The 11,293-nt window shown below is 44.2% G+C and overlaps 1 protein-coding gene across 1 annotated transcript in view; it reads right to left on the bottom strand.

Annotated features, from left to right (window-relative positions):
- HECW1 (HECT, C2 and WW domain containing E3 ubiquitin protein ligase 1) overlaps positions 1 to 11,293 on the bottom strand; it is a 321,373-nt gene that overhangs the window by 166,701 nt on the left and 143,379 nt on the right. Inside the window, exon 5 of the mRNA XM_006148902.3 lies at positions 2,446 to 2,521. Within this exon, the coding sequence (XP_006148964.1) occupies positions 2,446 to 2,521 (76 nt within the window). The remainder of the gene's footprint in view (positions 1 to 2,445; positions 2,522 to 11,293) is intronic.

Here is an 11,293-nt window from a genome sequence, read left to right as displayed (position 1 = left end):
TTCCCCGTTGGGATCGGGGAACCTGTGTCTTCGTGGCAGAGGTGACACGGGAACCAGTAAATACAGATTCTGTCCCTTCCCTAGTTCTGGTCTGCCTTGCATGACATCGCTCTTGGGCTTCCGGATTTCACTAGAGCATTGGTTAGTGAAAATTCTTCTTGGTTTCAACACACAGTTAAGTAATATTGAGGTAGGAGGTGGGATTGGGACTTATAGCTAAGGAATAGGACCAAGATAGAGACATAATAGGCTTTACCCAAGAGGAAGTCACAGTGGCTAAATTTTAACCAAGAGTTGGCTGTACCAGGGCTCAAAACAGTTTTTTCTAAAGGCAACGATTTCAATTTGCTAACTACATTCTAATTAAAATTGCAGATCATTATGGTATGCTGACCCTACAAATAACGAGGTAATAAATCACCCAGACTTCCATGTAAGTATTTTTTGAAGCCCACTTTCTTATCAGAGAGCCAGCCCACTGCTCAGGCTGCTGAATAAAACCCCTTACCTCAGTTCCTCTTGGCCACTCATTTAGGATGATTCCCTACTTTGGGAGCTCTGTTTTTCCTTCGGTCCCTTAATAAACCCTGCCTTGCTATCCCTTCTCTGTGTTCACATCTCCAATTCTTCCTGAGCATGAGATGAGAACCTGGACATCTTTGGGTGTTGGGCCTGATCACTCTAATATCCTATGATGGTATTATGGTTTCCACTGGTTTTAAAAGTTGGTACTAGCAATCATTATTCAGTAGGAACATGAGAATGGAAATCAATAGTTGTCAGGTTTTGCCCTAGTAATACAAAATTAATGAGTTTATATCTTCTCCGCTTTCTGTTTCTCTAGAAAGACATATGCTAATATTGTCAACGAATCTGTAGCCACACGTTGGCTTTACTGGGCTCACTTGGACTTGACAAACCCCAGTCGACTGTCCATCTTCCAGGGAGGCTCATGCACTTCATGCTTTGACTCTTGCAACATTGGTTGGTTTTACAGGCTAAGGCAGTAATTTAAAACTACGCTCAATGGAATCCTTGAGCTTCATGCCACGGAGCCTCTTAAAGACCAGTGCTACGATTTGACTGTGCTCCTTCAGAATTCACATGATGAAACAAGGTAAGACATTGTAATGGTGTTGAGAGTGCGAAGACCTCATTTGAATGTGGTGTTACAAGGAGGGATTTTGGGGAGGGGATTAGGCATCAGGGCGGGGCTCTATAATTGGATTCTCATCAGTATATAAGGGACACATGCTCCACTCCTGCTCAAGCTCTTGCCATATGATGGATGCTCTGTGCCATCCTGAGGCTCTGCCAACATGAAAGGTATCATCAGGCATGGTCTCTTGACCTTAGACCTTCAGAACTATGAGCTAAATAAATCTTTTTTTTAAAAAAAAATTATCCAGACTCTAGTGATGGAATGTTTGAAAAATAATTGGAATAATAATAATAATAATAATCTGGAAAAAATAACGAAAAGCTATTGGATGATGATGATGAGGATTTTAATCACTTTGTATTGACTGATATGCATGGTATTCCTTCTGGAAAAAGAAATGTAATACACTGTAAAGTTACATGTGAATCAATGTAATATAAACAAGATTATGATAAAAAATAAATTTAAAATGCATTTAAGAAGATATATGCGATTCAATGTACTATAAAAAAGATAATAATAAATAAAATTCAATTAAAAAAAGATTAAAAAATAAATGATCCAGACTCAGTTATTTCTATTATTAGTAACAGTAGGCTAGAACAATCAGTTTGGGTAGATTTAAGTGTACGAAGCCCTGAGCCTGGCATGTTCTTTTAGCCAGAATAACTCAGTGTTCCTTTTAGCTTTTTAATCTTGAAGGAATTTTAGATTTGTAGAAGAATGCCAAAGATACTACAAAGTCTTCACATATGCCTTTACCCAGTGTGCCCTATTGTTGACATATTACAGAACCATGGCACATTCATGAAAATTAAAAAAATTAACTATTAACTTTTAATTAGTAGACTAAAATGTTATTAACTAAATTAATAGACTTTATTTGGATTCAATTCATTCTTTCCACGAATAGCACGCTTTTCGAGAAGCTTGGTTTTTAAAGGGTTTTACCAGCTGGGCTCCATGTGAGTTTTAATTTAGGTAAGGGGCTGAATAGCTGCTTTTCCTATTACACTCCAGAGGAAAAGCAGAAGAGTAGCTTCGCTTCCCTTTATGTCAAAGTGCTTCTGCATCTATTAGTTATTAAATTCTCCATTATCCTGAGGTCAAGTGGAAGGGATTAAGTGAAAAATAATTTTTACTTTTGCTGTATAGATAAAGAGATTGAGGCACAGCATGGCTGAATAGCTTGTCTGTGAGCGTCCAATTGCTGCGAGTCTCCTGACTGTGGTTGACGTTCATTCCCATTCTCTCCGCAAGGCCTCCAGGTGAGCGGAACTTACCTGAGAGGGAGAAGCTGATCAGCCTCCGACTTCCTTGCCCTTGGACAGTCTCATCAGAGCCAATGTTTTTAAAAACCTGTAAGAAGAAGGAAAATGGGAGATGAGCAAAATCAAGCACTGAAATGGATCCTCATGCTTTGACACAAACACGCTTAATCACAGTTATTTCTCTACCAACGAAGACAGCAGGGTTGTGATTTCATTGGGCAAGTATTGATTACGACAAGCTTTTAGCAACCAAATGTCTTTCCCCATAATTGAGGACCTGTTGGTGGGAGTAAGGGGTCCTGTTTAGAGAAATGGAAATCGACAAACACAATGACCGTAATATTATAGGTCCTTTGTAACTATTTATGCAAACAATGCTTTTTCACATTCAAATCTGCAAAAAGCATTTATTAAAGAGGGGAGAGTAAAGCAATACGATAATAAGTCAATGGCTGTTTACTGTTGTAATTATAATGTGTTTCCATTTAGCAAATTATACAGCTAAACGGTTGTATCTCCGCATATTACTGTTATTTAGGGATTTCCAGAAAGCTGTTTATTAGGGAGGAGACTGGACATAGCACCATAGCATAGGCTCCAAGGTCTCCCTTATGTAATGAATTGCCTTCCTGGGAAATTTCAGAACATAATTGTTATGTGAGTCACCTGCAGTTCAGTAGATACTTGCAAACCAGGTTGCAAAAATGTTTTATTTTCCATCATTGCTTAATATATGGAGTGGTTTAATCCACACAGCCAGAGTCCTTGTTCTCATTAGCTTCTAGGAAGGTTTTATTCAGAAACAACTATGAGTATTTATTCAAAGGCAGAAAAATCCTTCTGAGTTACCTTGCATGCATTGCATATTTACAGAAAATAATTTTAAAAATAAGTGCCAACCAAACCCACACAATAGCCACTTTTCAGAAGATAATCTGTACTGAAGAAGGGAAAATAGAGAACTCGGTATCACTTGTTCAAAGTCTTGTCTGTGATCATGTGGATTTACTCTCGTTCTTTGTTCTTTCTGGATTCTCGAAGTCGTGAGTTGGCACTGGGTGTTCCCATCAAGCTGATTGAGAATCTCTAGGACTCTTGGTTTTAGCTTAAGGGGGCCTATGAAGAGATTACTGTACCATCTCCTCACCTTGAAGCAGGTGCCCCTAGCTTCAGCTTGCAGGCCAATCTCGGCACATCTGTCCCAAGGCCCCAATGTGAGGTGTATCTTGGGGATGTAGGCCTGTCCTGCAGACCTGGGTGGTGTATGGAATGGGGCTTGGCATCAAGTGCTATAGGAGATTATTGACCTCTGCTGGGTCTTTGTCCTTAGGGTCTCACTTGCTGATAAAGAACCAGAGTGAAGACATGGTCAGGACTGGTGAGTCAGAGCTCGACTGGTCCAGAGGCACCAGCCCTCTTCACACTGGAGAGCCCACTCCTTCCCAGTCTGCATCTGCTCTCCCCACTGACTGATTGACAGTGAGAAGAGGAGGTGAACTAGCAGTTCAGAGATGACAGTCTCAGGCCCTGCCACTGAATTCTGAAAGTGCTCGTTTAAGGGAACAATCATAAAATTCCTTAATGTTGTGAGTTGTTCTTTTCCAAACTTCAGCTTGGGTGAAGGCCGTGACAGACTCGGCAGACTGGATGCACCCTGCACAGGGCTGAACCTGCCTGCTTGGAACAACCATGAACCGCTATGGAAGTCTCTGGTTCCCAATTCCAGTCTACAAATGTCAACACCCAGCTTTTCCCCTTAAAATATTACTTGAGGAGACAATGAAGATTATAACTTGCAGAATTAGAAGTCTGGAGTGTGTGCATTACAATGTATATATTTTAAAAGGGATAGGATTGGGGCCAGTAGATGGTGTAATCGTTATGCTCCTGGACTCCCACATGGCCGACCACAGTTTGAGTCCTGGACATGGTGACTTGAAACTCAAACCAGGCATGTGTGTGTATGCATGCCCAAAGTCCCAGGAGAGAATGGAAGAAAAGGGATTGCAGCATGGCCATCTCCCTGGGAGAGAGAGATTTCTCCCTTTTCCTCTTACTGTCTCTGTCTCTCTCTCTCTCTCTGGAGAGCATGTGTGCCCTAAAGCTAAAACCTCTATAAAAAGGTGCAAGATTAAATTGCAATTTTTTTGAGAGTTTTTTTGCTACAGGGCTTGTGTACTCGCCAGAAAGACAGAGAGAGACAGAGAGACAGAAAGCGAGAAATCATCCCCCAGCGGGGACGGTCACGCCACAATCCCTTCTCTTCCATTCTCCTCTCGAGATCTTGGACATCCACACATGCGCGCCTGGCATGAGTTTAAGCCACCAGGTCCGGGACTCAAACTGTGGTTGGCTACATGGGAGTCCAGTGACATAGCCATTACGTCAACTGGTGGTCCTGTAAACTGCAAATTTTATATAAGACCAAAATGAGCTTAAACATACAATTGTAACAAAGGATAGGATATTGATTCCTTCTTTTTAACAACATACATATTTTGATTATTTAATGATTCCTTTGCTAGCTATTCAGAGTATTGGCAAAGAAGGTTCTTCATATTTACTGTATCAATAAAAGGCCTGTACAGTGACTCTGTAGCTCAGTGGTTGAAGGAAGACAATCATACGGGACCAACTGCGGTTCAAATCCCTGCCCCATCAGCTTGAAAAGCATGCCAGACACATGTGCTAGCATGTTGAAAATCCCAATAGGATGGGGAAATGGAGGAGAAGGGATGGTGGCCTGACCGTGCAACATTGGGGGATGCTTGCTCCCTCTCCCTCACTCTCTGGCTCTGTTTCTCCTTGGCAAGCACATGCACCCTCTGGCAAGAAAAAGAGACTGTCTGTGGACATACATAATTTTTTTTTTAGAAGCTACTAAGTTTAGAAGGAAGACACACATCATTTAAAACTCCACAAAATTCTACCTAAATTCTTGGCTTTTCTCTCATTTTTTATTTTTTTCTTTACAAAGTCATCTAAGCACCAGATGGATGATATGAAAATGAAGGCAGCAGTGACTCTGATAAGCATTCTCTAGGGAGTGAAAACGCTTGCCCACCTTTGGAAGGTCTGATATCCTGAGTGCTCGCTGCAGGTGAGTCACAGAGGCGTATTCAAGGTTGAGACAGCTGCCGCACTCAGACCCTCTCTGGTTTATTAATGTGACAATGACTGGGAGACTCAGAGCAGAGAGTGTCACCTGGAATGACCTGAGGCTTGGGGCACCTCTGGGAGAGCACTAATCTCTCAGGTTGGCGGCATCCCCTTCCTCCAGCTCGTCTGGTACCTGCCTGCTAGTCTGCCTCCTCTGTGCTGCGCCCTGATCCCCTCTCTCCCGGGAGCTTTGGCAATTTCCCTGTGTTTGTCTCATACACACATCTCCACAGTAAAGCCGACTCCTCAAATGGCCCAAGACATTCCGAACCAACTCTGTTGGTGACATGCAAAATATTCCGGAGAGCCCCGAGAAAGCTCTTGGAGTTCAGTTAAGGGCTCTGGGGTTAACTCAGAAGGCTCCCTCCTGCTCTCATTCTCATTTTCTTTTTACTCCTGCTTTTTGAAAAGTTACAAGTGCAAAGTCAAACCCCCATTGCATGTCTCCCAAAGTACAATTAAGCCAGAGTGAAGGTCAGCTTTTTCCACCTTTGAGGGAGACTTTCGTTTTAGCAATACAAAGACATCTAGCTCAGTGGACATGGCTCCCCTGGCTTCTGCTCTCCACCATATTATTCAAATTCTGCCTTTCCCTTTTCAGTATCGCCGCATGAAAACTGAGGCTGTTTGCTAAAAACACACAGCAGTGTCTAATTGCACAGTCCCATGTGTGTGTCGACCTAGATCCTTTGTTTCCAGCCTTCCGGGTCTTCTCAGATAGGTGCTCTTTCATTCCCAGAGGCAGGCTGGTGTGCTTAGGGACAAGGGACCATCAACCTTACTCAAAGTTTTGGGTTAAAACTCTTTTTATTTTTAAAACAAACATGAACAAATTTAAAGTTGAATGCAAAATGTGCATGCATTTTAAAGATCAAGCAGACGATGTGGAAGGTTTTGAACTACTTCTCCAGATGGCCCAGACCTGGGTTAACCTCCTTTGGGTAAACGCTGGAGTTTTACTCACTCCTTACAGCATTTCCAACAGGGGTGTGGCCATGCGATGCTCAGGTCTGATGCGGTAACACCATTCACAAACTCACGATTATTCTCAAATAATTACCGGTTCGTTTCCCTGAAAAATGCTGATAAAAATTGTGTTACAAAAGTAGACAATTATGTCAGAGATTGAAATTCATGACTTCCGGGCAGCAGGTGGAGCAGTGGCTAAGGTGCTGGACTCCCACATGGCTGGTCACAGTGTGAGTCTCAGACCTGGCAGCTTGAGAATCATACCAGGCTGGTGTGCGTGCATGTCCAAAACCCTGAGAGGAGAACGGGGGAGAAGGGATTGCGGCGTCATCATCCCCCTGGTGGGTGATTTCTCATTTTCTCTCCCTCTGTCTCTCTCTGTCTCTTTGGTAAGTGCAAAAAAGCCTATAACGAAAAAGTCTCTCTAAAAAAGAAATTCACAGCATCACTGAGCTGCCTTATCTACCCATCCAGGTAAGTAATTTGCCTATAGATGAAAAGTGGAAGGCTTCATGATTAAAAGTGGAATCTAAAAATCAGGTGCGAAGTAGCTTTGTATGATAAATGATAAAATATCCATGCTGCCACAGATCGGCTGCCAACAGCAGGGAATTCGGAGCTCCACTTTAGATCACAGATCAGTGATTTCCCCACAGTTCAATAGCTCCTGTCTTTAAGATAAAGTGTATTAAATAATCTGATCTGCCTTGAAGCCACCTTTAAAAGCAAAAATCAAACCAGTCCAAAGCCCAAGTTCTGTTTCCAGCTCTAAATCTCTGAAGTATTTAAACACGCAAACACACCTTGCAACCTTACAAATGTTTATTTATTTATTTTTATTTATTGAGGGGGAGAGTGAGGGAGATAGGAGAGGGGGGGAACCCCCAGCAGTGCCTCCCTGCCACCACCCACCTCCCATCTCCATTGGCGTGAGGAGGGAGGTCCTAGGATGTGAACCCAGGACTTTCCCATGTGGGTCCAATTGCATTACCAATGTGCCACTGCCTGGCTCTAGAATCCAGTTTCGAATCAAAGAAAGGTTTACCTAATGAAGTTACAAAGTATGATGTCTCCTAGGGAAGATCGTAGATCTCCCAGGAACTCTGTTTCTCTAGCATGCCTCTTACTGGATTACAAGAATCCAGGGCTTTGTCTTCAGGCTGTAATACACGATCATTAAAAAATCTGAGCAGGGAAAGCAATGTTATGGTTTTGTTACACCAAAGTGGCCCTGAAATTCAAAGGTACATGTTTATCAAGATGTATTCCCCGGTCACCATGACACCTTGTGTTGCCTTGGACTGCAAAGGAAAGACAAGGAATGATTGAGTGCATTTTTTTTTTCCGTTCATGTATTGTACCTGAGTTCTGTCTTAGTCTGCTTCCTAAATAGAATAATCAATGCCATTATCTCTTCCTCCCTCATCTAAATCACATCAGGACTCTACAGTAGATCAATAGTTACAACAAAGAAGGCTGGAGCTTTCATTCCAGGGGGACTCATTACTCTGCCGCCCAGGATCCGAGTATGGATTCCATGTAAGGTTATCTACTCTTCCATAGGAGTTAACGACAGCTGTCAGGTATTAATCCCGCCCATGACCCTACCTTATAGAACTGCATGTGCGCAAACAATGTGATCAGAACCAAATAAACCTGCTTCCTTCTTTTGGCTTCCTCTTTCTCTTCAAATTATTTAAAAATTGCCTTGTCTAGGAATTGAAAATGTTTGGGACCTCATTGAGATTCTTAGCAAGTACAGGTTGCATTTAAGCAGACTCACATCTGCCGCTGTATTACAAAGACTAATTAAAATAAATTCAGATCTTAAATTAGTCCTTTCAGTAACATTTATTGCCTAAGCCAGTGGGCAATAAAGTATATAATTCAGTTAAGCTGAAGAGAAAATTGATATTTAGATCATATTTCCTGACCAGCCCAACAAAGGAGGGTAAGATAATAGCCTGATCAAGTGCCCACTTAGCAAGATTTCCAATAAGAAGATATTTCCCCCATAAGGCATCCTAACCTTAGGGCCCTCATATTCACCTGCCATTAGGGACTAGGTTGATGTGTTGGGAGCTAAACAACTCCTCCCCAACCCTCAAAACTGCCTTGCCCCTGGTTCTGCATATGAGAATCGTGTTCTGGTGCATGGAAGCTCTGGTGCAAGCCCCGTGGTCATGCTTGCACCTTTTAGCCCCGGAGTCAGGCTTGCACCTTGTAGCCCCGTGGTCATACTTGCACCTTGCAGCCCTGGGGTCAGGCTTGCACCTTCCAGCCCCGTGGTCAGGCTTGCACCATCCAGCCCTCGTGGTCAGTCTTGCACCATCCAGCCCTCGTGGTCAGTCTTGCACGTTGCAGCCCCGTGGTCAGGCTTGCACCTTCTAGCCCCGGGGTCAGGCTTGCACCTTCCAGCCCTCGTGGTCAGTCTTACACCTTGCAGCCCCGTGGTCATACTTGCACCTTGCAGCCCCGTGGTCAGGCTTGCACCTTGCAGCCCCGTGGTCAGGCTTGCACCTTCCAGCCCCCTGGTCAGGCTTGCACCTTGTGACCTATGTCTTTACGTTTTGTTGCTGCACTATGCTCCAGGCCTCCTTCCTCTCTTGTCTGGGCTATTTCCCAGCCTGCTGGTCCCTCCTCTCTGTGGGGCAATCACTCTCACTTGGTCAGACCCATCCGAAGTACCCACTGGGCACAGACAGGGCTGCAGGCTGGATTGACATGCTTTCTTTGGCCCATAAAGTATTTCAATAATAATAATAATTAAAAAAAATTGTTTCCAACATAGTTTTTTAAACCAGGAGACTTACTTAAAAATGTAAATTTCAGACTGTAAAAAAATATTTATCAGAATGTCCTGCACCAAGCAGCTGGAGCTCCTTTTTAGAAGGCTCAAGAACAAGTGGCACCAATGGTGTGATGATGGCCCACAAACCAAAGATACTGACGCCCAAGGGCAGAAAAAAAGGGACGTCCCAGCTCAAGCAAGATGGAGAGTCACCCTTCCTTTCTGTCCCTTTCAGGCCTGCAATGGGTTGGATGATGTCCACCGTGCTGGTACGCTTTACTCAGTCTGCAAGCCACATGCTGATATCGTCCAGAAACACCCCACAGACACAGCCAGGGCAAGGCTTTACCAACAATCAGGGCATTCCCTAGTCCAGTCAAGTTCATATCCCAGAGGACTGTGGGGGTTGGCAGAAGTCGGTGGTGATCATTGAAAGGTTTAGCTAGAGAATCTTTCTTTCTTTCCTTTTTTTTAGTTTTGCTATTATAGAGCACGTACACTCTCAGTGAGATGACATTCCCCCATCACCCTAGGCGGTGTGGCCACGCCACAATCCCTTTTCCATTTCCCTCTCAGGACTTTGGGCGTGCACACATACCCGGCGTGATTTTCAAGTCACTGGGTCTGGGACTCTAATACAGGCAGTTGGTCACGTGGGATCCAGCCACCTTAACCTCTACATCACCTGCTGGCCCATAGAGGGAGATTTCTGAACCAAATATCTCTGGATGAGAAGGAATGAGTCAGATGAGGGTGTGGAAGGATACTGCAGGCAAAGGGAATCACAGCAGAGAGGGCAGAGAAATGAGAACCGGCCTGGTGTTCCCAAGGCACAGCATTTCCAGGTTCTGGGCTGGATCGTGTGATGGGCAGGCACGGGGAGGCTCTGCGGGTGCAGGAAATGAAGGTTTGTTCTGCCATGCTCAGGGGGATTTAATTCATTATTTCTTATTTTGATTTTACTAATTTTGATCGCCATATATATGTTTAGGAATTAGAACTTTATGTTACAGGCAGGAGAGAGCCATTGAAGGTTTGAGTTGTTTGCTTTTTCTTTTTTTAAAATGGTAACTAATGTTTTAATTTAAATGATAAAAACTGCTTTAAAAATAATACACAGGGAACCAGTAGTTAGCATAATGGCTATGTCGCTGGACTCCCACGTAGTCAACCGTGGTTTGCATCCCGGACCCGGTGGCTTAAAACTCACGCCGGGCGCATGTGCGTGTGTGCCCAAGATCCCAAGAGGAGAATGGAGGAGAAGGGATTGCGGCGTGACCATCGCCCCTGGGGGGTGATTTCTCGCTTTCTGTCTCTCTGTCTCTGTCTGTCTGTCTGGTGAGCGCACGCGCCCTATAGCGAAAATCTCTCCAAAATAAAAAAAATTATACACATGGTAGATAATTGGAGATGCTTTGGAGAGAATGTTTTAAGGTTTAAATTTGCTCTCTGCCCCAGGTCTCTCCCCACCATGTGAGACTCAGGCAGGGCCTGAGCATCTGCCCCCCTCCCCTCTTCTACGCGTATGTATTTATTCTGTGATTGAAAGACAGAGACAGGCAGACACAGAGAGAGGGAGAGGCGGGTACAGTGCGTCTGACAGGTTCCTGATGCTGTGAACCACCCCCCAGTTTCAGCCAGGCCAGATCACGGACACACACATGCCCTGTGTATTCCAGGAGGTCTCTGAACAGGAACCCAGAACCTTCCCACGTGAGTCAGCCTCCCGGAGCAGCGGGCTTTACTTCTTCACCCCATCTGACCCCATCTGCTCTCTTTAGGGCTTCCACGTGAGTCTGGTGTTCACTCAAGAATGAGAATCACAAAATAAAAGGCCTGAGACAGAGGCGAGCGGTTTAGAGAAGCTGCAACGATCTAGCTCTAGCTGAGTGGCGGTGAGCCCTGCCAGTGTGGTAGGAGGCGAGGGGAGGAGGGGAAAGA

Source organism: Tupaia chinensis, unplaced genomic scaffold (assembly GCF_000334495.1).
Source record: "Tupaia chinensis unplaced genomic scaffold, TupChi_1.0 Scaffold000249_1, whole genome shotgun sequence".
In the NCBI taxonomy this organism is placed as follows: domain Eukaryota; kingdom Metazoa; phylum Chordata; class Mammalia; order Scandentia; family Tupaiidae; genus Tupaia; species Tupaia belangeri.
Note: the sequence above shows the minus strand (reverse complement) of the source record. Positions and strands in the feature narration are given on the sequence as shown.